The sequence below is a fragment of the Mobula hypostoma genome, chromosome 8 (genome assembly GCF_963921235.1).
Source record: "Mobula hypostoma chromosome 8, sMobHyp1.1, whole genome shotgun sequence".
In the NCBI taxonomy this organism is placed as follows: domain Eukaryota; kingdom Metazoa; phylum Chordata; class Chondrichthyes; order Myliobatiformes; family Myliobatidae; genus Mobula; species Mobula hypostoma.
This window is the reverse complement of record NC_086104.1, coordinates 134239391-134266310: the sequence shown is the minus strand read 5'-3', so window position 1 is coordinate 134266310 and position 26920 is coordinate 134239391. Positions and strand designations below refer to the sequence as shown.

At 40.5% G+C, this 26920-nt stretch overlaps 1 protein-coding gene across 1 annotated transcript in view; it reads right to left on the bottom strand.

Annotated features, from left to right (window-relative positions):
• LOC134351209 (deleted in malignant brain tumors 1 protein-like) overlaps positions 1-26920 on the bottom strand; it is a 178119-nt gene that overhangs the window by 149610 nt on the left and 1589 nt on the right. The window contains exons 2-8 of the mRNA XM_063057318.1: positions 26360-26674; positions 24223-24348; positions 23766-23840; positions 17058-17369; positions 16908-16943; positions 15205-15321; positions 12726-12836 (exon numbers count right to left, since the gene is read on the bottom strand). Coding sequence (XP_062913388.1) covers positions 12726-12836; positions 15205-15321; positions 16908-16943; positions 17058-17369; positions 23766-23840; positions 24223-24348; positions 26360-26674 — 1092 coding nt within the window. The remainder of the gene's footprint in view (positions 1-12725; positions 12837-15204; positions 15322-16907; positions 16944-17057; positions 17370-23765; positions 23841-24222; positions 24349-26359; positions 26675-26920) is intronic.

Below are 26920 nucleotides of genomic sequence, written 5' to 3'. Positions count from 1 at the left end.
CCGAGCCCGAGGCAAGACCCAGGTTCTGGGTCCTTATCCAGTCTCTAGCTCGGAGTCTAAGCCTTATCTCCTAGTCCATGGTTTCGAATCCCGGTCCCGCTCTCCCTAGCCCAGGCTCCTAGTTATTAGTTCGTTGTCTAGGTTTCCTGTCTAGTCGTTGTCCTAGCCCAAGTCTGCGTTCTTGTCCCAGCTCCTTGTCTGCTTGTCCCTACTCTAGTCAGGTCCTGTTCCTTGTACTTCAGTGTCTGTGTCTTGCATTTGGGTCCGCTTCCAACGCCCCTACTGTGACAGGATGAGGCCAAGTAGAAGCTTTTTCACTTTACGAGCTGATATAGATGTAAATTATTTATAATTCAAATTAAGGACACTGATTGGCCGGTATTTACCGCATTCTAGTTTATCTTCATTCTCTTTAGGAATAACAGAGAAAATCGCCTTTCTCCAAGAAAGTGGAATTTCTCCTCTCTGTAAGATCCAAATAAAGCTGTTAAGTTATAATGGAGCTAACGGTGACTTCAGCGATTCGTTCCTCTCTGAGCTAAACCCATCAGAACCTGGATTCTTTCCGGTCATTAATCTAAAGATGGCCACGTTCAATTATTTAGCAGTTACTGGTTCTAATAGGCATTCATTTTGTAAATCTGTGAGGTTGGGTAGTTGTAAAGAATTCAGAAAAGTGTCTACATGGGACTCATTGGAGGCCCGGGGTTGAGAGTACATCTATCGATAATATGTTTCAAAACTCTCTTGAATTTTCCCTATTGTACTCACAACAAGCTTTGTTTTTGGATTCTTTATTTTATGAATTGTATTGCCTGCTTTTTGTTCACGTAACTTATATGCTAATAACCTAGCTGATTTTCCTCCTACCTCGTAATTCTTTTGTCTCAGGTAAAGAAATTTCTTGGAGTTTCCAATGTGTAAGTTTAATCAATTTCACTTCGCAATTCTTAATTTCCTGTTTAAAATTACAATTAATTTTGTTTCTATCTGCTACTTGAAGTTGTCTTAATTTTGCTTGAAGGTCTGCTAATTGTTGTGCTTTAATAGTTTTTTCATGTGAGTAGTAATAGAAATATTTTTTCCTCTCAGTACAGCTTTCAATGTATCCCATAAGATCACTGGAAATGGTTCTCCCGTGTCATTCCGGTTTAGGTATTCTTTGACTTTCCCCTTAATCTCTCCATTACTTTCGGGTCATTGAGTATTTGTGAATTTAACCTCCATAGTATTTTCCTCGTCTTTCTTTCCACAATTAGAGATGCAGAGACTGGGGTATGGTCCGACAAACCAATTGTTGCAACGTTACACTCTTTCATCCTGAATCTATCTACGTTAAATATATACATATATTTAAATACATTATCCTTGAATAAGATGAATGAGGGGAGGAGTACTATGTATAGTCTTCACTAGTGGTGTGTCAATCAGTTGCTGAAGAATCTAATGCAGGGTTTAATCTAATGTTAAAATACTCACTGCAGATTACTACCCCTTGAGAGCTGGTCATTATAACATAGAACATAGAATAATACAGCATATTACAGGCCTTTCGGCCCACAATGTTGTGCAGACCCTCAAATCCTGCCTCCCATATAACCCCCCAACTTAAATTCCTCCATATACCTGTCTAGTATTCTCTTAAACTGCACTAGTGTATCTGCCTCCACCACTGACTCAGGCAGTGCACTACACACACCAACCACTCTCTGAGTAAAAAAAAAAAACTACCTCTAATATCACCCTTGAACTTCCCACCCCTTACCTTAAAGCCATGTCCCCTTGTATTGAGCAGTGGTGCCTTGGGGAAGAGGCGCTGGCTATCCAATCTAACTATTCCTCTTATTATCTTGTACACACCTATGATGTCTCCTCTCATCATCCTTCTCTCTAAAGAGTAAAGCCCTAGCTCCCTTAATCTCTGACCATAATGCATACTCTCTAAACCAGGCAGCATCCTGGTAAATCTCCTCTGTACCCTTTCCAATGCTTCTACATCCTTCCTATAGTGAGGTGACCAGAACTGGACACAGTACTCCAAGCGTGTCCTAACTAGAGTTTTATAGAGCTGCATCATTACATTGCGACTCTTAAACTATATCCCTCAACTTATGAAAGCTAACACCCCATAATCTTTCTTAAACACCCTATCTACCTGTGAGGCAACATTTAGGGATCTGTGGACATGTACCCCAAGATCCCTCTGCTCCTCCACACTACCAAGTATCCTGTCATTTACTTTGTACTCTGCCTGGAGTTTGTCCTTCCAAAGTGTACAACCTCACACTTCTCCGGTTTGAAATCCATCTGCCACTTTTCAGCCCACTTCTGCATCCTATCAATGTCTCTCTGCAATCTTCGACAATTCTCTACACTATTTACAACACCACCAACCTTTGTGTCGTGTGCAAACTTGCCAACCCACCCTTCTACCCCCACATCCAGGTCATTAATAAAAACCCCGAGAAGTAGAGGTCCCAGAACCAATGCTTTTGGGACACCACTAGTCATAATCCTCCCATCTGAATAGACTCCCTCCACCACGACCCTCTGCCTTCTGCAGGCCAGCCAGTTCTGAATCCACCTGGCCAAATTTCCCTGGATCCCATGCCTTCTGACTTTTTGAATAAGCCAACTGTGTGGAACCTTGTCAAAAAATAGGTCAAAATGTGTCTATAGAATGACCATCATTACCTGATGGAGCATAAACATACAGCAATGTTATTTCAGTACCTTCTATTCTTTCTGTAATCTTTGCAAATCGTCCATCCTTGTCTTTAGTCTCTGAAATATGTTCATAGTTAAAAGCACTTTATATTAAAGCAGCTACTCATCTTTTGTGGCTCAGTTTATCTGATGAGTAAAATACATGCTGAAAAACATTTTTTTTAAAATTTTGCATGTTCGGATTGGCTCATGTGCGTTTCCTGAAGGAAAGCTATGTGTGCCCTCTCTTTATTTTTCAATTTAGACAGAATCTTATTTCGCTTAATTGGATTCAAAACCCCATTAACATTATAGGAAATGTTTTTTACAGGTTCATTTTGCATTTTTGAACGTAGAACATTTGAAAATTTTCCCCGACTTCCAATAGTGAGGCCTGAGCACTGACCTGCCTCAGCTCAGATAGATAACCTTTATCTTCAACTTGTATTAGAGGGCCCTCCGCAGTGTGAATAATCATGGAGAATTCCCTCCTTTTTATGTCTCGAACATATTGTTATCATTCAAGTTATGCTGTCTAGTTTATTTTCAGTTACCAGCTTTAATTTTACCTTTTAGAAACATAGAAACATAGAAACATAGAAAATAGGTGCAGGAGTAGGCCATTCGGCCCTTCGAGCCTGCACCGCCATTTATTATGATCATGGCTGATCATCCAACTCAGAACCCAGCCTTCCCTCCATACCCCCTGACCCCTGTAGCCACAAGGGCCATATCTAACTTCCTTTTAAACATAGCTAATGAACTGGCCTCAACAGTTTGCTGTGGCAGAGAATTCCACAGATTCACCACTCTCTGTGTGAAGAAGTTTTTCCTAACCTCGGTCCTAAAAGGCTTCCCCTCTATCCTCAAACTGTGACCCCTCGTTCTAGACCTCCCCAACATCGGGAACAATCTTCCTGCATCTAGCCTGTCCAATCCCTTTAGGATCTTATACGTTTCAATCAGATCCCCCCTCAATCTTCTAAATTCCAACGAGTACAAGCCCAGTTCATCCAGTCTTTCTTCATATGAAAGACCTGCCATCCCAGGAATCAATCTGGTGAACCTTCTTTGTACTCCCTCTATGGCAAAGATGTCTTTCCTCAGATTAGGGGACCAAAACTGCACACAATACTCCAGGTGTGGTCTCACCAAGGCCTTGTACAACTGCAGTAGTACCTCCCTGCTCCTGTACTCGAATCCTCTCGCTATAAATGCCAGCATACCGTTCGCCTTTTTCACCGCCTGCTGTACCTGCATGCCCACTTTCAATGACTGGTGTATAATGACACCCAGGTCTCGTTGCACCTCCCCTTTTCCTAATCGGCCACCATTCAGATAATAATCTGTTTTCCTATTTTTGCCACCAAAGTGGATAACTTCACATTTATCCACATTAAATTGCATCTGCCATGAGTTTGCCCACTCACCCAACCTATCCAAGTCACCCTGCATCCTCTTAGCATCCTCCTCACTGCTAACACTGCCACCCAGCTTCGTGTCATCCGCAAACTTGGAGATGCTGCATTTAATTCCCTCATCCAAGTCATTAATATATATTGTAAACAACTGGGGTCCCAGCACTGAGCCTTGCGGTACCCCACTAGTCACCGCCTGCCATTCTGAAAAGGTCCCGTTTATTCCCACTCTTTGCTTCCTGTCTGCTAACCAATTCTCCACCCACACCAATACCTTACCCCCAATACCGTGTGCTTTAAGTTTGCACACTAATCTCCTATGTGGGACCTTGTCAAAAGCCTTTTGAAAATCCAAATATACCACATCCACTGGTTCTCCCCTATCCACTCTACTAGTTTAAGATAGATTTACTGTTTTCAGTCATTTATTTTAATCAATCTGTACTCTCTGTACGTTCACATCTGAATACTTGCAGCTTATCCTTGTAGCTTGATACTCTGGCTCGAGTGAAGCGTCCTCGCCGCACTGGCTGCCATGACGACCGCCGAATCTTCTCCACTAACGACTCCGATTGGCTGATAACTTTTAGGGTAGTCCTCGGTCCGCCAGGTCCGACGTTGCCTCCTCCACTGTAGCGTAGTATTTAGTCCATTCGTCGTAGAAGACTCTTAGCCGGGCTGGATGCAGGGTCTGGAACTGATGTCGTTTTCCTTTAGGACCCTCTTTGCCTCTGCGTATTCCTTCCGTCTGGCAAGGATCCCTGGTGTGTAATCGTGGTTAAAGCTGATTTTACAATTGCTCCACATAAAGCCTTTATTTTGCCATGGCAGTTTAAGAACTTCTTCCTTTGTACTGTAGCTCAGAAATCTGACTAGAATAGATCTGGTTTCCAATCACATTAGATTAAACTTAAAAACGAACCTCAAAATGTTTGCTCTATTTTTACATTACGTGTTTATTTTAGTATATATTTATAAATGCTTCAAGACATGTGTAAATGAGTATCTAATACTGAGATATTTATGTTTCAGGATGTAAGCAAAGAGCTGTGCCGACGGTTTATTCTGTCTTTTTCATCTCCTAAGCGTGGTGCGGTTTCCCCGGCTCCTAAAATTAACTTACGACGTTTGTCTGTATCTAGCAATGCAACTGACGTTTTGTTTAAAACAGTTTTGCGAAGTAATGGGCAATCGTAACATCTAGCCCAAGAATGGACACGCATTTATAGCGATGATAATGAAAATTTATAATCTTCCTGGCTGTCAAATTTCGAATCGCAGCATGGCCACAAATTTCCACTTAGAATATCTTGTTTAAATTTTGATATTGTCAACGACCCCTTGGGCATGGTTTCTATTCTTTTTTTTTTGTTTGTTTGTTTTTGAGAGCCACAAATTAAAAGAAAAACACCTTAATATAGAATTTCATCGAAAATATTTATTACTTTATTGATATTTATATTGAATGATGCAAGAATGAAACAATTCGCGCGCCCCTACCCAAAGCAAAGCAAAACGTAAAGATATCACTGTTTAACCATTTAAACACACTTCCAAACTGCGCCCCCGGCCAAGGATATTTTGAGCATCTGCGAAAGTCTAAAAAAAAACGAAACTGCACTCAGGTAAAACATTAACGAATTAAATAATCTTCATGATATCACTTCCAGTGGCATAACGTGGTATGTACTCTTCTATCTTCACCGACCATTAAGAGAATAAAAATGTTATTTCGCAAGTTACAGGACAAAAATCAACATGCTCTTTCAACACATCAATATATTTTTCAGAGATAATACAGGAAGGAAAACGAAACAAAGATGTGAAACTTTCTTTCCAGACAGATTAAATGAAAATGCTACAACGCGTGATAAAATATATTTATCATGAAGTCAATATATTCACTTGAAGAAGTGGTTGTGCACTTTTCGTTAATTTTACTTGAGAGTCCAAACAACTTGTTTTTTTTTCGATAATAAGGACTGGAATTCAATATCAATATCGCTGACAATATTATTGTATTAATAAATTTCGGTTTTGTAGTTTATTGTGCATAATAGGATATTATATTACACCTTTAATTTTTAGTATAATACCACATAATGCACTTTATTAGTCTCTCTGAAACATATTACAGTCATCACGAAAGAATGCAAATCAATAGAAAACTAAATTTATCTTCAACACAAATATATGGAAGTGTACTCCTTGATAATGCTAGTTCCATTCATTATCGCTAATATTTGAACACAGTACACTTGTCCTGCAATTTAAATAATTCTCCAAACCTCCATTCACAGATGATAGGATACAGACAGTGGAAGCAAACGAGGGAACATCGTTCTTACTACTTCTTTGTAACGATGTACATTATGGGAATAAACCATCCACGCATTCAAGTGCAGAAAGACTTGGAACTCTGCATGTGTTGTAGTTCAGTTTGTCATTGGCGTCAGTTGAATAGAGATTTGAGAAATTAGGGTGCATGTGAATCTGCTGCCTCGATTCTGAGAGTGCAAAAACGAATGATGCAATTTGAAAGCAAAAATGACGGTTTCGCACTGACATAGAAACTATTTAAAGATGAACATCCTCCTTGAAATAATAATCAGTACAGCTTCAATGCATTTCTTTTTGACGAATGCGCCCGTTGTCGTCGACAGGTGATCTGAAGTGTATTCGATATTCTCGGATTTGGCAACTACTCATTGGACGCCGACACGGACACGATGTCTTTTTGGAAACGGTGTTCTAAGCATACAAGAAACGAATACGTAGTAAAAGACAACACGATCAATGGTTTCCTGAATATATTTCTGGTAGTGCGGGTATTGTAGACTGAAAGTTGAGAGCAATGTCGGCACATTGGGTATCAGAATATCACTGGAGCTACGGTTAGTCACGTTCGCAAAACACAAGGAATGAGTACTTTCTTTCACAATGTCATTGCAGACGCCAGGAACCATATATAGGAACAAATATAAATACAAACAATGTTCCCGATAATAGCGATGTTCAGCAAACGTCAGGGGACTCTGAACTACCGAGTTACTCTTGAAGCTTACGAATCCATATCACATTAAGGCTTGCTATTCAAAGTGAAGTGAAGGGGGAACTGAAAACTTTATTTAATGCAAGATTTGACTGCAGAAGATAGACCTATATCAATTTGATCACAGGCCTATTGTACTTTATTTCATGAAAAATAAAACATGCAGTTACATTGTCACATCATGATGTGAACTGCAAGCTTTTTTTTGTCAGGTCATGATCACAGATAGAAAGAAGTTTGTACATTGGTTGTTTTCTAGAGCTGTATGTCATTCATTCCTTCTTTGATAAACGCAGTGATTCTCACAGCTACCTGGACAATATGTCCGCCGACCCTGTCACTTGTGAAAATGCTACTCCTTCTCTCATTTCCTCCGCTCTGGCCGCATCTGTCCTCAGGATGAGGGCTTTCAATACAGAAGTAGTGAGATATCCTCCTTATTCTAAGAAAGGGGCTTGGCTTCCTCTACCACCAACACTGCCCTCAACCGCATCTAGTGCAGGTCAGCTCTCACTCCGTCAGTTCACCGCCACACCAGGTACTGCCTACTCTTGTTCTCTCCTTCTACTCCACTGCCGCCGCGTCCGGCACTTAATTTTACGTAACGTCCGCCACTAATCAAAACTCTCCCTCCCTACCCCACACGCTCCGCTTTACAGAGTGATTGCTTTTAACGTGACGACCTTGTCGAGACATCCCTCACTGCTCATTTCTCTCGTGATACTTCTCCTTGCAAGCGGAACAAGTAGAACAACTGCGATGACAGGTCGTCGTCACTGTAATTCTTGGCGGGCAGCTGTCCTTCTATGTGATGGGACACTTCATCTGCACGTCTGTTGGGTATTCTACCATATCCCGTGATTACGGTGTGTCCTCTTCTATCGCGTTCCCCCACCCACCTTCATCTCCTTATCACTTTCATCAATCAGCTCCGCAGTTCATTAGGCCATCTTGCCCCAAAACCCAGTTTCACTTATCACCTACCACTGTATACATGTTCCTCCAATACCGCCCCCCCCCCCCCATATATTTTCAGTCCTGTTGAATACCTCGGCTTTCCAGCATATGCAAATTTTCTTGTGCTTCATTGATTCTACAGTAATTTCCCTATTTACTATATATGCCCGCAAGTAAACAAATCGCACTGTTGTATATGTTGCCATTTATGCACGAGGAGTTAAAAAAATACTTTGAACTTTGAACTAAAGATGGAAACATTGAGAAAAAGAATGGGTACCAACCGCAAATACTGGAAGAGTTTTCTTCAGGACCTTCTGTGGTATGACACTCCCCATTAATATTATCGCTAGTATAATATTCGATTTGATGGATGCAATCAATGGATCCAGTGACTAAAGGTGAATGGAAAAGATAGCTGTTGGAGATGTTTGTTTTATTTATTTTTTTCTGTGAAGGAATTTATCAAACCATCATCATCCTAATGATAGTAATATATGTACTCATAAGTCATCATTGCTGAATACATTTCAGTAAAACAATAGACACCCTCACAAGGAAGGTATGGCACAGTGAACTGCACGTCAAACAATCTGCATGTGTACGACACATCAGTTATCTTACTATTCTTATTTCCAGTGTTTTGAGCAGAGGGGATGGGCATTGGGTGGATAAGTAGTGGGCCACGTTCGTATCACTACAGTTTTTCACCATAATTCTTGGAATTGGGTCTATACATTAGCAATAAATAAATTAATGAAATTGCTTGGAAATATCATATGGCCAGGTAGAAAATATTGAGAAGATGAAGAAATTTTCAAAGGGAAGAAGGACAGCACCGTGGCTGACAAATGAAGTCAGAGCCAATGTAAAAGCAAAATAGAGGGCACTAAAGGAAGCCAAAGCTGTGGGAAGATAAAGGATTGGGAACTTTTAAAAAACTTGCAGAAGGAAACCAAAAAGGTCATTCGGAAGGAGAAGATGAGTTTTAAGAGGAAACTGCCGACTAATACAAAGGAAAACACTAAAAACTGTTTTAAGTATACAAAGGTTAAAAGTGTGTCGAGTGTAGCTATAGGACCGATAACAAGCAACACACATCAAAGTTGCTGGTGAATTTATCAGGCCAGGCAGCATCTCCAAGAAGAGGTACAGTCGAAGTTTCAGGCCGACTGTACCTCTTCCTAGAGATGCTGCCTGGCCTGCTGAGTTCACCAGCAACTTTGATGTGGGTTGCTTGAATTTCCAGCATCTGCAGAATTCCTCGTGGGACCGATAACAATGACGCTGGAGATATTGTAATGAGAGATGAAGAGATGGCAGAGGAACTGAATTCGTATTTTGCATCAGTCTTCACAGTGCAATTCGCCTGCAGTATACCGACCATTCAAGCGTGTCAGGGAAGTGAAGTCTGTGCAGTGAAAGTTATGACTGAATAGGTAGTCAGGAAGATGAACGGTCTGAGGATGGATAAATCGCTGCTGATGGAATGCATCCACGAGTTCTGAAGGAATTAGCTGGAGAGATTGCAGAGATATTAACTATGATCTTTCAAGAATCGATAGATGATGGAATTGTATCTGATGACTGGAAAATTGCAAATGTTACTCTGCTATTTAAGAAGGGTGGGAGGAAATTATAGACCTGTTAGCCTGACTTCAGTGGTTGGGAAGTTTTTGGAATCGATTGTTAGGAATGAGATTACAGAGTACCAGGGGACGCATGTAAAGATAGGCCAAAGTCGGCAGGGTTTCCGGAAAAGAAAATCCTGTCTGAGAAGCCTGCTGCAATCCTTTGAGGAAACTACAAGCAGGGTAGACAACGGAGATGCAGTAGACGTGGTGCGCTTGGATTTTGAAAAGGCTTTTGACAAGGTGCCGCACGTGAGGCTGCTTAGCAAGATAAGAGCCAATGGAATTACTAGGAAGTTACTAGCGTGTTCGGAGCATTGGCTGATTGGCAGAAAATAGTGAGTGTTAATAAAGGGATCCTATTCTGGTTGGCTGGCTGCTAGTTAACAGTGGAGTTCCACAGGGGACGTTGTAGGGACCGCTACTTTTGTACGATGTATGTTAATGATTCGGACTACGGTATTGATGGATTCGTGGCTAAATTTGCCGATGATACAAAGATAGGTTAGAGGAGCGGGTAGTGTTGAGGAAACAGAGGGTCTGCAGAAAGACTTATACAGTATAGGAGAATGGGCAAAGAAGTAGCAAATGAAATACAATGTTGGAAAGTGTATGGTCATGCACTTTGGTGGAAGAAATATACAGGCAGACTATTATTTAGATGGAATACAATTCAAAATGCAGATATACAAAGGTACTTGGTAGTCCTTATGCAAGATATCCTAAAGGTTAAAGTCCAGATTGAGTCGGTTGTGACGAAGCCGCAGGCAATGTTGGCACTCATTTCTAGAAGTATAGAATATCAGAGCAGGGATGTGATATTGAGGCTCTATAACACACTTTTGAGTCCATTCTTAGAATATCGTGTGCAGTTTGGCATCCTTATCTTAGAAAGGAGAGGGTTGAGCAAAAATCACGAGAATTATTCCATAAATGAAAGGTTTACCGTATAAGGAACGTCTGGCAGCACGTGGGCTGTATTCCCTGGAGTTCAGGAAAATGAGCGGGAACCTCAGTGAAACATTCCGAATGTTAAAAGCCCTGAGCAGATTAGGCCTCCCGTTCCATGATCCTCTCATATCCCTTTTGCCAATCAACTTTCCAGCTCTTAGATCCACCCCTCCCCCTCCTGTCTTCTCCTATCATTTCGGATCTCCCCCTCCCACTCCCACTTTCAAATCTCTTACTATCTCTTCGTTCAGTTAGTCCTGACGAAGGGTCTCGGCCCGAAATGTCGACTGTACCTCTTCCTATAGATGCTGCCTGTTCATCTACGTTCACCAGCAATTTTTATGTGTGTTGCTAGATATGGCAAAGTTATTTTCCATGGTAGGGATTTCTGGGACAAGAGGGCACGACTGAAGGATTGAAGGACGTCCTTTTAGGACTGAGATGCAAATAAATTACTTTAGGCAGAGGGTGGTAAATCTGAAGAAGTTGTTGCCACAAGCGGCTGCGGAGGCCATTTTGTTGGATGTCCATAAGGTAGAAATAGATAGGTACTTGATTAGCCAGAGCCTCAAATCGTATGGGGTGAAAGCAAGGTAGTGGGGATGACTGGAAGAACTGGATCAACCTTGATTGAATGGCGAAGCATACTGGAGTTCCAGATGGCCTACTACTTCTTCTATATCTTATGGTCTTTTGGTGTTATGACTTATCTTTGCATGTCTAGTTTCTTTGTTCAAGAAATACAACGGTAATATACCTCGGAACTATAAAAGAGCGTGTCGCATGCATTTCTGGGCAAAATAAGGAGTGGATTTTTAAAGGTGGTATTTACCTTGTAGCCCACTTTCTGAGTATTGTGTTTATGTCGGGTCATCCTAGGAAAGGAAGGATGAAGAAATTTTGATAGTATGCAGAGATTTACGAAGCTGCTGTCTGGACTATAGGATATGACATGGAGATATGCAGATTATTTTCCCAGTGCATAATTAGCTATTTCAATGGGGGAATAATCTTAATGCTACGAGAGGAACATGTCACAGAGGAGGAGGCAGGACTGTGAAAAGTAACTTCTTTCCCAGAGAGAGCTGGGTATGCGAAACACCCTTTCAAGGCTAACACAGGCAAATACGTTAGGACCATTTAACAATCTTTTCAGCAGGCATAGTAATGATAGACAAATTCACGGCTGTGCTGCAGTACAGTCTTAGATTGGCATTGGAGTTCATTAAATGATTGGCACAACATCGTGGCATAAGTGATTGCATTTTCCAGTAATGCTCAGGGCATTCGATGTTCTAATTTCCTCCGTTCTTCGCAGAAGTGTTGAGATTGAAGCGTGCTTGAAATTGCAGAGAAAAGTTTTGATTGAATGAGAAAATAGAATGTCAACAATTTCTGAGGGACATGGGGATTGAAAGGACTATGGTATTTCGACCCCTTTTAGGAGAGATGTCGTCTGGATATCTCTATCCTTCTCAATGCACAACAATTTCAAATATATCGGAGTCTCTAATTCTTCAAGAGTTGACGGAAGATAAAGCAAAACTTTGTTCTACTCTGGAACTACAATATTTCATCCTTTTCAGCCTTCTTCCTCATTCACAAATCGCCACCCAGCCTCTTACTTTATTCTCTTCTGCCACGAAGCTTCTTTCCCCATCACATCCTCTCCACTTGCCTTCCTTTCCCATGTCTCCAACTCCTATTTTAGCTTCTGTCTGCTTCTTTGCAATCCTGTGGAAGCGTTTGGGTGCAAAATATCGAGTGATTATTCGTGTCCATAAGTGCCGCCTAACCTGCTGTGTGCCCTCAGCATTTTGCTTGTATTGCTCAAGATTTTCAGCATCCGCAGAATATCTTGAGATTATTATCTGCATTCCTATTTATTTTGTTTTCATTTCAGTTTGGAAGTATATACTATTTCATATGTCTTGATTTTATAGCGATATTGGAATGCCGAGGACAATATCAATCGGTAACAGAAGTGGATTGCAAATGCAACACACACACCTGAATCTTGTGCTTTAGTGAAGCTCTTCCCCTGTGAAATACTTTCAATCTCGTCATAAATTGCTTGATAAAAGCCAAAAGGTGAATCCCTGCCACTCGCCAGTGGACCTGCTGAAGAGAGAGGTGATATTAACATATTAATCCAGTAAATTTTAATAAAACATTTAAGCCATTGTGATTAAATTAGAAAGGAAAAAGGGATGTAAATCAAGGCAATGAGTTGGTGAACGTGGTCGCTGAATGGTCCCACTGCAAATACGAACAAATCATTATCGCATCATAACGATCAAATATAGGTTGCATCAAGTTGAATATATTCCCAGCTTTCCTTCCATCATAGATACATAACTCAGTTCAATTGATGGGAAGTTGACTACCATTACTAGATAGGCGCAGTGCCAACAATTATACCGGTAGATGAAGACAGGCTGTAAGCTCTGCGGGCTTGTCACCTTCGCACATGCAATAGAAAGGTTTAGTTTTGTTGAACAATTGTAAAGAAACGGAAAGTAAGTATTCCATGATGAAGAAATGTGGGAAAACGCCTCGACTTAATATGATATCAAATCATAATTTTTGAGTTACTGTAGCAGAACCTAGAAAAGAATAAACAACAGATATCCAATGAATCGAGATATAACACTAAGATGAACAGTAAAGCAGCACTTCCCAAACTACAATGCCAATATAAAGTATTCACCCCCACACAGCTGATGATTTCATGTGTTATCGTCCCACAATATTGAAATGCATTGGAGTTAATTTGACTCTTTCTCATTGATTAAAAGAAAATTTCTCTTTCGCACAAAGTGAAAATAGATCTCTACAAAGTAATCCACGTTAATAACATATAAAATAAAACACATGCATTTACACCCCCCCCCACACACGCACAATATGACTCACCAAATCATCACTGAGACAACCAGCTATTCTTTTAAGTCACATAAGTAGTTAAATGGAGATCTGTTTTTGGAAGGTTGTGTGCAGTTATGGTGTTTCAATTGACTGCATTGAATATACACATATATTTGGAAGCTGCAACTGCTGGTGGGTCTGTATCCAGGCAAAAACTGAAGCATGAAAGCAAAATAACTCTCTGAGCAACTCCGAGAAAAGGTTATTGAATAGCACAATTCAGGAGATGGTTACAAGAAGATTTCCAAGTCATTCAATATCCCTTAGAGTACAGTATTTCAATCATCAAGAAATGGAAATAATATGGCTCAGCTGTAAATCTACCTACAGCAGGCCGTCCTCAAAAACTGAGTGACCGAGCAAGAAGGGGTCTAGTAAGAAAGGCTACCCAGGGACTAGTAACAACTCTAGAGGAGCTAAAATCTTCAGTGCCTGAGATGGGGAGACAACGCATACAACAATTGTTGCCCGTGTGCTTCACCAGTTGCACTTTTATTGGAGAGTACAAAGAGAAAGCTACCAGTTAAAATAATACTTACATATAATCTTGGCAAGAGTTTGGCGTTATGCATGTGGGGAATTATAAATTCAGATGGTACCGTTCTATCGTTTCCTGAATCAAAAATCATATTTTTGTACAATCACAGGACATCATCAAAAATACACCATCCCTTCTGTGAAGCATGGGTGTGGCTGCATCATGCTCTGGGGATGCTTTACTAAAACCCGCCCCGGAAGGCGTATGAAGGTAGAGAGTAAAATAAATGTAGTGAAATACAGAGCGATTCTTCAAGGGAAACCTGATGCAGTCTGCAATAGCACTGCGACTTAGGAGAAAATGTGTTTTCGAACAAGACAATAAACCTATGTATAAACCCAAAGCTAAACAGGAATCCCTTAAAACAACAATGTCCTGGAATGGTCAGGTCAGAGTCCAGACCTCAATTTAATTGGGTCTTGGTGGCTGGACTTGAAAAGAGCTATTCTCAAACGAACTCCATGTAATATGACAGAGTTTGAGCTGTTTTGTAAAGAAAAATGGGGAAATTTGCAGTGTCCAGATATTTAATGATGATAGAGACGTATCTAGACTGCTCAAGGCTGTAGTTGCTGCCAAAGGTGCATCTGCTAAATACTAAATTGAAACGGGTGAGAACTTATGCAATCAATTATTTTGTGTCTTATATTTATAATTAATTTATCACTTTTTAGGGATCTGATTTCATTTTGATACGAAATTTCATTTTTCACCTGTCAACAACGCCAAATTAAATCCACTGTAGGGTAATGTTCAAGTAGAATGAAACATGAAAACGTCCAGGGGATGTGAATTCTTTTTATATGCACTGCAAATTTCGCTTTCTGCTACGTTCGAAAAATTATCATGGAACCTTGTGCTTTGATGGGCAGTAATTCTCCGTTTAAAGTATCTCACTGAATGCAGCTCAACATCTCAACATACGAGGTAAAGCATTACTTAAGTTTACATATAAACACACAAAACTGAACTTCCAAAAGTGCAGCAAATCAAATCATTTGGAGTAGTAATTTTGATCCTAACCACTTGTTGCTGACCCTCTGCGTGCTATCGTTATCAGAACGAATAACTCAGCGACGAAGATGATTCCAAGGGTTATGCAGACAATAGCCATAATCGAGGGGGTCCCGGTTCCAAATCCTTTAAATAAATATTAATGGTAAAATTAAAAACAAGCGTTGTAGAGGCAAAGTCAACATACTGAAGCTAGTTTAAATGATTTTAATTACAGGTTGTGTTTCGTGAACTGTCGTGAGTTTTCTCGATTATCTTCCTATGCATTTTAAAAGAGGAACATCTCAATGAATCCTTTGATATTAAGTGTACTTCTGCAAATCACTAGCATTGACTCCAGATCACATAATATCACAGGAGGATAAACTCGCCTGAAACAACTTCCTAATTTCCGTAATACTCTGGAACTGGAACGGGGGTGGTTTGGGGAGGGTAGATGGGGATGAGGGGTGAGGTAGAGGTGGAATGCCGGTGTGGTATGGGATTACTTTGAAGAAAACAACTCCAGGAATAAAATATACCGAGATTTCTGCCATTGTATGTTTCACTGTCCGCATCTGATAACCGCAGAGTGGCTTTGGTTTGGGATGGCTCAATTTTGAAGCAACCCAAATGGAATGCAATAATCCCCGAAATTGTCGCGAAGATGCCGATTAATATCAATGACGTCCTGTATGTAACCAGCAACTGCAAAATTTTATTCATCATAGAGAATGCATTTGCAGCCTAGGCCCACACAAGGTTTCTAGTTATTATGAAACCAGATGAAATTACAGGAAGTAGAACCGCAAATTCTAAGTAAATATTGATGGCCTGCAGGACAAATTTGCACTGTTACGAAACTTCTCCAAATTACAAATGTTATATTGATTTCAGACGTGATACAACTTCTTCAATATTATGATGGATCCCCAAAGTGCAGGTAATCGGTGTCCAACATCAAGGACCCTCGCCATCCGGGCATGCACTGCTCGCGCTATTGCAGTCATAAATGAGACACCCAACCCTTAAGTTCAAAAGCAGAAGGTTCGGGAATAGTTATTACTCGCAAACATCAAGCCCACAAGAAAAGGTTGAATAACTTCACTCACCCCAACTCAGAACTGAACCTACAATCCAGAAACGCACTTTTAAGGACTCTACAACTGATGCTCTCAATATGCACGTATGTATTTTGTTATTCATTCATGCATTTGTTAATTTATTCATTTATGTGTTTATGTTTTACTCATTTATTTATTTATTTGCTGGTTTGTGTGTCTGTTTATTTGTTTTGTTTTTTTTTTCACATTTGCACTTTCTTGTCTTTCACGCTTTGTTTGCTCGAGTGTATTTGTGGATAAAGTCTTCACTGGTTCCATGTGGTATTTCTCTTTTCTGCGAATACCAGCAAGGAAATCAAACTCAGGTTTATGTAAGTAAAGTATATTTCCTTTAAAAATAAATTTAATTTGAACTTCTATTACTGGTAGGGTACCAACACTTTTTCCAGAGTATCAGGACAGTAATAGCACAGAGAAATCTGTCTGGAGTTGGAGATCATACTTTTACTGGAAGTCCTACGTAAGCCACTTGTGAAGCGAATTAATATGACAGATAAATTGTAAAAAGTTTATCATAATCTTATCATTTGGTATATTACTATAATCATATATCAGTATCTACATCAGAGACTCGAACTCTAACGTTAAAATGTCATTAATAGTACATACCTGTGATATTGCTGTCAGTGGGAATCAAACCGGAATCTGTGGACATATTACACAGAATTTACTGCAAAATCATCTCTTCAGTTTCTGTTCTAGTTATGAGACGAAAAAATCTATTTGGAAAGAATGAAGAATATGTACAACAACGCCTACCAGAGCAAACAACGATGACATCTTCCTTGTGATCACAATCGTGATGGCCGGGTATTGAGGAAAGACAGCTGGAAAAAGAAGATTCATCTCCCGTGCATTTTACTTCATCCAGCCAAATATCACCGTATGCCTGGGTAATTATAGGTATATCTGGAGCCCAGCCAGCACGGCCACAGTCCAGCTGTCTGCAGACTACATGGGAATCGGCCAGACCCCAGGAGTCATCGCACACCGTGCCCCAGGTATTATTGTACTGTACCTCCAATCGCCCGGCGCATCTATGACTGCCAGCGAAAAGACGCAGTGGGAGACCTGGATACAGTACAACAAAATAGACATTTTAACACCAGAAGACCGGAAGACATACTAGCAGAATTAAGACATTTCCCCCATCGAATCTGCTCCACACTAGCTTATAGCTGATCATTTTTCCCCCTGAACTCACACCCACTACCCGGCCTTTCTCTTGTCCAGTGCCCTGTCCAATCAGGAAAATATCGATCACTGCATTAAATATACCCAAAGACCTGGACTCCACAGCTGCCTGTAGTAACAAGCTTAACAAATTTACTACACTCTGGCCATCGACTTTTTTCCACATCTCTGTTTTAAATGACAACTCTTTATTCCAAGGCTCTGCCGATTTGTCCTTCACTCTCACACCGTGGGATACATCATTCCACATCAATTCTGCCTAGGCCTTCAAATCGTGAAAGGTTTTAGTGGGATCCCCCTCCATCGTTCTTAATCCGAACGTGTCCGGACACAGAGCCATCAAACTATCCTCATATTAAACATTTTTATTCCCGGAATCATCCTGCTGAACCATCTCCAATGTCAGCAGATCTTATCTGAGATGTGGAACCCAAAACTGTACACAATACTCACGCTCAGAACTCGCCAGTACTTATCATGACTCCGCATGTACTTTCTAACATTGAATTTCATTTGCCACTTTCATCCCTATTCCCACAATCTGTCTAAATCCTTCTGCAGCCTACCTGTATCTTGAACACGATCTACACCTCCATCAATCGTCATTGTGTAACGTTGGTAACAAAGCCAACTGTTCTACTGTCTGAATAATTATAATACAGCATAAAGAGAAGCAGACCTAACACCGCCCACTGCGATCATCAGCAGTCATTGGCAAACAAGCAGAAATTCTCCAACAATCTCATCAGGCACATTATCCCTTCAGAAACTATGCTGACTTGGTTGTATCTTGTCAGGTGTCCCCAATTACTTCATAACCTCATTTTTCACAATTTACTCCAGCAACTTCCCAACCACTCATGTCAGGCTAACTCATTTCCTTTCTGCTGCCTTCACCCTTTCTTAAAGAGCGGAGGGACATTTCAATTTTCCTGCCTTCTGTCACCAAGCCAGAATCCAATCCTTTTTGCTAGAACATTAGTAATGAGAGCACGATATTTACAAGTACCACTTTCAGTACCCGAGGATTCAATTCGTCTGATTCGGATGACATATTCACCTTCTCCCTTGTAATGGCAACTACGCTTACGTCTTTTCCCTCATACCATTGAACACCTGGCACACTGCTAGTGCCTTTCACAGTGAAGAATTATGCAACATATAATTATTTTACTCATTTTGTTCATTTGCCATCTCCTTGTCTTCCGATATTATTTCTCTGAGCTTATTTCTTAGCGGCACTATGTCCACACCCATCTCCCCTTTATTTTTTTTTACATACTTGTAAAAGCTTTTAATATCCACTGTAATATTGTTTGCTAGATTGATTTCATATTTCATCTGTTCTCTTCTTATGATTTTTCTAGTCCATCTCTGTAGGTTTTTGAGAACCTTCCTTATGCTCTATTTTACCGCTAATTTTTGGTTTTGCTTTATGCTCCTGCTTTTGCTTGTAACTTACTTTTGCCATCGATTGTCGGCCTTGCTTTCACTATTTTGCCATTAGAGTATTTATTTGTTTTTGAAATACAACTGTCCTACACCTTGCTCATTTTCCCAGGAGCTCATGCCATTTCTGCACTACTGTTATCCCTCCCAGTATTTTCTCCCAAATTATTTGGCCAACTCCTCTCTGATACCAGTGTAATTTCCTTTACTCCACGTAGCGCTGCTACGTCAGATCTTTTTTTCTCCGTATCAAATTCAATTTGTAAACTATCATATAGTGATCACGGCCTCCTAATTGGTTCTTTTAACTTCCGGCCCTAATCGCCTCCAGTTCGTTAAATAAATGCCCAATCAAATATGGCTGATTCCGTAGTATGCCCAATGACAAACTCCTACAAAAAAAAAATGCTCAACGGCGTAGAGCGAACTCACTCTCTTGAGATCCATTGTCAACCTATGTTTTTTTTTCCAATAGGCCTGCATGATAAAATCCCCCATTGCCCTTTTGTCACGCCGTTTCTATTTCCCTTTGTAATCAATGCTTAACATCCCATCTATTATTGTAAAGCTTGTATAAAACTTCCATCAGGGTCCCTTTACTCTTGTATTTTTTTTAACTCAACGCACAATGATTCAACATTTCCCGATCCTATGTTGCAACTTTCAACGTATTTGCTGCCATTCTTTATCATCAAAGCCACACAACTCACTTTTGCGTACCTTCCTATCACCCCGATAAAACTTGGTCATTTGTATTCAAACTACAACCATACTTCTCCCCTGATTCATCTGTGACCACAAAATCATACCTGGCAATCAGTAATTCTGCAGCAAGATCATCCGCCTTATTTCTTATTCAGTGTGCATTGAGATCTAATACTTTGAGTACTGTATGTGTTACTCTTTTTGATTATGTATCCCTAATACACTGATACTCACCTTACTGGCTACAATTTTGTCCTATCATCTGACCGCCCTTCCCGATAATCTGACGCCCACGCTATTTTAGTTTTATTTAAACATCCGTCCCATCCTAAATCATATCAATATTGTTTCAACCAGCTACCTAATCAGGTTAAACCCACCCCAGCTGCTCAAACAAGCATACACGCCAGAATATTGTTCTCCAGAGGTTTCAGTTGCAACCCGTCATTTTTGTAGAGATGATACCTTCCGCCAATCGAGTTCCTAATTAACCAAGAACCTGAAGCGCAGTCCGCAGCACTAGCTTCTGAGCCACTCATTTATCTGCAAATTATCATGTTTCTCTCCTTACTGGATCATGGCACAGTTAGCAATCCAAGGATTACTGCACTAGAGATCCTACTTGCCAGCTTTCTGCCAAGCTCTATAAATTCTTTCTTCAGGATCTCTTTGATTTCACTTCCTATGTCACTGGTAGCGATATGTATTAAGGCATATGGTTGCTCTCCCTTCTCCTGAAAGATGCTGTCGACGATCAGAATGTTCTTGACCCTGGCACTTGGGTGGTAATATACCATTCAAATGTCACTTTGAGGTCTACAAAAACATCGGTCTGTTCCATTGGACAATAAGTTCTCCATTACTACCTGTCCCCTCGTCTTTCTCTTTCCTTTCTGCACCATGGACCCTTGTTCGTTGCCAGTAAAATTCTCTCCGTGGAATTCCCTTGGGGTGCCATCCACCAAAATACTATTCAAAACGTTAAATTTATTACTGAGGGAAATGGCAATAAGTGTGCTTTGCGCTAACTGCTATTGACATTTCCATTTCTACTGACAGTCACCCAGCTGCTCGCCTTCTACGAAGTAGGGCTGACTATCTCCTTGTAACTCTGATCGAGTAGCTGCTCACTCTCCGGTACAAGCCAAAGGTCAGCAGCTTTTGCCCCAGATCCCAAACACTGTCTTCAAGGAGATAAACTTCACGCAGATGTGTACCCTTGGGAGACTACGACTTTGAAAATTAATGTTGTTTTGTCAAAACAAAACTCTACGATGGACCGGAAGTACAGGTACTTCGTTCCATGATGTCTGTATCAAACACGATGCCAAATAAAACTATCTCTGTTCTGTCGGGCATGACCCATAACTCTCCATTCTTTACTAATTTCTGCCCATAGGAAAGTCATTTAAGCACTACGATTTTATATAGCGTACTTCCACCATTACATATGGCAGTGCGTTCCAAAAATCTATGTTTCTCCCTTTATTTAAGAAACTAACTTGTCCCTGACGACTACTTCATGTTTTCTTCTCCGACCTGATATGTTCCACTCGTATTTGATTCGTATTTTTGACTATTGAATCTGACTTTGTATCTTACTTATGCCTCTCATAATTTCATAAATTTCTATGAAGACTTACTGCAAGTGCACAAGATACAACCCAACTATTTCCACCCTTTCCAGCAAGCATATATCTTCCCAACCAGGCAGATTCCGAATAAGTTTCTTCTTCAGCATCCACATTGTTCCTGAATGCGAGAGCAAACTTGTAAGATATGTCAAGCCATAGTTTTGCAGCATATAATAAAATATCGGAAAGGACGAGTAACACCGACACTGATATCGTGATATCATCCATGTCCTTATCCACAGCAAATACCAATGTATAGAAACATAGAAACATAGAAAATAGGTGCAGGAGTAGGCCATTCGGCCCTTCGAGCCTGCACCGCCATTTATTATGATCATGGCTGATCATCCAACTCAGAACCCCGCCCCAGCCTTCCCTCCATTCCCCCGATCCCCGTAGCCACAAGGGCCATATCTAACTCCCTCTTAAATATAGCCAATGAACCGGCCTCAACCGTTTCCTGTTGCAGAGAATTCCACAGATTCACCACTTTCTGTGTGAAGAAGTTTTTCCTAATCTCGGTCCTAAAAGGCTTCCCCTTTATCCTCAAACTGTGACCCCTCGTTCTAGACTTCCCCAACATCGGGAACAATCTTCCTGCATCTAGCCTGTCCAATCCCTTTAGGATTTTATAAGTTTCAAGCAGATCCCCCCTCAATCTTCTAAATTCCAACGAGTACAAGCCCAGTTCATCCAGTCTTTCTTCATATGAAAGTCCTGCCATCCCAGGAATCAATCTGGTGAACCTTCTTTGTACACCCTCTACGGCAAGGATGTCTTTCCTCAGATTAGGGGACCAAAACTGCACACAATACTCCAGGTGTGATCTCACCAAGGCCTTGTACAACTGTGGTTGTACCTCCCTGCTCCTGTACTCGAATCCTCTTGCTATAAATGCCAGCATACCATTCGCCTTTTTAACCGCCTGCTGTACCTGCATGCCCACTTTCAATGACTGGTGTATAATGACACCCAGGTCTCGTTGCACCTCCCCTTTTCCTAATCGGCCACCATTCAGATAATAATCTGTTTTCCTATTTTTGCCACCAAAGTGGATAACTTCACATTTATCCACATTAAATTGCATCTGCCATGAAATTGCCCACTCACCCAACCTATCCAAGTCACTCTGCATCCTCTTAGCATCTTCCTCACTGCTAACACTGCCACCCAGCTTCGTGTCATCCGCAAATTTGGAGATGCTGCATTTAATTCCCTCATCCAAGTCATTAATATATATTGTATTAATATATTGTATAATATATAATTTTTGAACTAATGCACTTCTGTCAATTCCAAGCATAAATTCCAGCTTTCTCCTTTCGTGATTTTATGCTTTCCAAGATATTAGATTAGATTAGATTCATCTTTATTGTCATTGTGCCGAGCACAGATACAAAGCTAATGAAATGCAGTTAGTATCCAACCAGAAATACCAAGAATAGTGTTATTTATAAAGTAACTGCAAATAAAAAGTAAGTGCTATGGCACACAAATATAAAATTACTGAGACAGTACAATATGGGTGCAATATGGCTTAGCGCTGTGATGTGAGGTTCATCAGCATCACAGCCTCAGGGAAGAAGCTCTTCCTGTGCCTGCTGGTGTGGGAGCGGAGGCTCCTGTAGTGCCTACCGGTTGGGAGGAGAGTACAAAATCCATAGTTAGGGAGAGATGCATCCTTGATAATGATTTTCGCCTGCCCAGGCAGCGTTTATGGTAGATGTTCTCAATGGAGTGCAATTGGGTGCCGATAATCCACTGGGCAGTTTTCACCACACGCTGGAGTATTGTGTGGTCCGATACGGGAAAATTGCCATGCCACACTGAGATGCCGTTTTTGAGTATGCTGCCAATGGTAGAGCGGTATAAGTCCGTCAGTATCCTGGGACATATCTAATTATGTTTGTCTTTAAGGTAAGCATGAAATAGTTTGGTGTTTTCTCTTTTTTTCAAAAGCGTTCCTTGGATTATTTTGTCTCCCTAAAGCTTTTGCTCATAGCTTTTCTTGATTTCTTCATATTTCCCAACAGCCCCGTAGGATTTATGATTCTTGCCAATAATGTACGGTTTCTTAATTTTGTTTTTCACTCAACCAACAAAGTCTATCTCCATTCGAGATTCACATACGTCGCATTCTGTATTTTCTCTGTTTTCTCCTGACTCGAACACATCGGTTCGAACCGGTGATCAGCTAGTCTTCAGACAACTGCCACAGTTGAGTTGTGGCCTTGTCGGATAACAGCTGATCTCGATTAATTCCTATTAACTACCTGCACTATCTGTGAAGCAATGGAATTTTCTTGCCAATCTGCATCCCCCTGGCTGTGCCAATAAGCAGGGGAAACTCGACTCTAATTCTTGCTGCCACATTTTAATGGTGGGCTAATGAAACGAAATTTAACCTACCATGCAACTCTAAAACCACAACATTAATCTGTCTTCTCGCTCTAAATCAGGAATAACAATATGTTGCATTACTCACCTGTTAAAGTGCCGATGGGCGAATCATTCACTTGTTCGCAGACTTTATCATTGTTTCGTGAAGAAATACTTCCATCTGTTGACAAAAAAAGTCTCCAATTTTACAGATCATATGTTACAATATTAATGAACAGACTTTTCATTGGTGCCTTCCGTCATTTCGTCTTCTGTTAACAGAGGGAATATATCGTCGATTATGTTTATCAAGCTATAAAATGTAAAGATATATATATATATATATATATATATAATTATTTATTAAGTACCTTGACATTTAACACCTGCATCATAAGAATGGTCACAGCTGTGTTTTCCCCACGGTTGTGAATGACACTGCCAAAGGGTCGACTCGTGTGAAGTACATTCGATCTCATCTAACAATATGGGCCCAAGTCCTATTCCGTATTGATAGGAGCCAGGATAAATAGATTTCATGGGTCCACATTTCATTTGTTTACAGATCACTTCCGCAGACTTGGCATCAAATTTCGTGGAGCAGACTGTTCCCCAGGTCCCATTGTACCAGACCTCTACTCTCCCCTCACATGGATTCTTGCCGTCCTCTAGGCGCATTTGCTTATACTCTGAAAAGAAACATCCGATACAAAAGCCGTTGGAACATTTCCTTGCAACAGCAAACGACTCTTTCTCAGAACACAAAACGTCCGGCGATACACAACATAAAAAAGAAATGCATATATCATTGCAACCCCTCGGTAGGGAGCAGTAGATGAGCAGGGATAAGCACACTCGGAAACGCAAAGTAGATATTCTATTGAATTTCTGAAAACAGGGCAGAAAGTGATGGGAGCAAATTGTGCTGTAGAAAAATATATACCTAAATCTGCAATCTTGTTGCGGTTCACGAAAATACAATGGTAAATGACTGAATGCGAGGCTTAGTGCTATCAATGATGTGGAGCAAGGAAACAATGTTATTCCTCTGACCTTGAGCAGAAATGTGAACATTGCTGCAGATAATAAATGGACGGATATAAACGGTGATCTCTTCTGCATTCGATCAATGAGAAGCAATTGCCTTTCAGCGATTTTATGGGGATCGCTTGTCCATGGTTGCTGGTCTATTATTGAGACCCAACCGAATAAATATGGGCTGATGGTACTATATGGCACAAATAAATGAGAGACTACAGTATTACTTTAAGCTATTCTATCAGCCTAATCGTAACATATTATTTCCAGTTGGGTTACATCTTTACTTACGTTCTTGATTCAAATATATTGCAGGATTTATTGTAGGCTTTCCAATGCTGAAATCCATAAAATGCTTGACAGCACAAAGGATATCTGTATTCTGATTTTGCCAAGGTTGATATCAAACGAGATTCCAGCTTCAAGGAAATTTCATTCCCTATACTATGCCTAGTCTGCCTTTAGTTAAGTGATTTTTTTTTCCTCTGGGCACACTAAATATTGCAGAGTGAATCTTCTATTTTCTATCGTTAGCTATTTTTGTTATTCTGTCTGCCTGTATCAGACTTTAACGGTTCTGTCTCTTAATATGTTCAGAATTTTGCTGCGTTTTATGTTTCTTTTTTATTTGTTTAATGTGGCCGTGTCTCCATGACTTGGGGTCGACAATGAACAGCATATTTTGCTAACATGGCAGTTTATTCTGATCATCGATAATACTCGAAATACAGAACAAAGCCCTATCACAATTAGCCACTTTGTTCGGCAAATCCCACATCCTCTTGAGTTGCGACTAAAATCTTGCTAATTTCCTGTTGTCCGTGTCTTTTCGAATGATTAAGTTATGTTGGGTTGCAAGAGTAATTTCACCTGATTGTTTTCAAAGCACTTTGTTCAATCAGGTAGGGAGTTGCGGAGACATTTCACAAAAGAAAATTCAAGATGGAAAGGAGAACATAATTCAACATAATTAAGTATAATTCATTCCGGAATAAACTTGACTTTATTTTCGTACGGACGATTGATCCTTCGGGTTTGATATGTAACATTATTTAGAGTTACGTCAAAAATCGAGGCGGTGAACGTTCGAACACTAGTAACGGGAAAAATAGAAGAATTGTTTGAGGTGATAATGCTGCAAGTCGGAGATTGCAAATTTCAATCCGTGTTTATTTTAACACGAAAAGTAGAGATGAGCTGTTGTTATCGGAAACCTGTAATGAAAGTTTATGCAAATCGTGAGTTATATATAAAAAAAAGGGCCAGTGCCGTTCCCTGAAAGAAACGAGTTTAAATTTGAGGGAATACAATCGATACAATACGAAGATATTTGAATCATATGGAGCAGAATGTGCTTCTCCTGTTTATTGGCTTTTCAACTAAATGTTACGAAAGTAAGCGAGTCACTGTGCAGCAAAACCATGAGTTTTCCAAGATATGTTTCAGGAAATTTGGACAACATCCATAAATCTGTAAAATCGATTGGGGCGCCATGGGTAGATATTCACATGGAATGAGCCTGTTGTTGTTGAGTTGGTGAACACTTATGCAGTTTACACAGATCATTTGTGCCCAATTATCTCCTTCGGTGCTTCAAATATTTTATTACATCTCTGCGACCACTGATTACAGCATATAATCAAAAATTGAAATTACCCTTACCAGAACACGTAACTGTCACATCTTCTTTATGACTGCAATCAGTTTTGCCCCATGGTGCTGAGGGACAGTCCCAGAGATATGTCTCGTTACCCGAACATCTCAGTTCATCCAGCCAAACTGGAGCAGTTCTTTCTCCGCAATAACGGCGAGTTTTATCCTCCAAAGCATATCCGCAACTTAGTTGCCTGCAGACAACGTTAGCGTCATCCAGATCCCAGGAGTCATCACAAACCGTGCCCCAAGTGCCATTGTAATAAAACTCAAGACGACCCGCACACGGATCTTCACTTCCGGACAGTCGAATTTGCAAATGGCCTGAGGATCAATAATATCGGAAGTTAATCACTCAGTTCAGACAAAATGCAACACACAGTTATCATTTCTGCTGTTGCCCTTGAAATTATACTTTTAAAATATCTGTCGAATGATGTCGTCGAAATTCTGAAGTTGCTATTCTTTCAAGAAACCAAAACTACTGAATAAACGCCACGAGTCTTGAAGTCTGTTTCCAGCTGAGGAATCATAGTAGTGTCTGGTGTACATTTGAACGCTGGTCTGTCA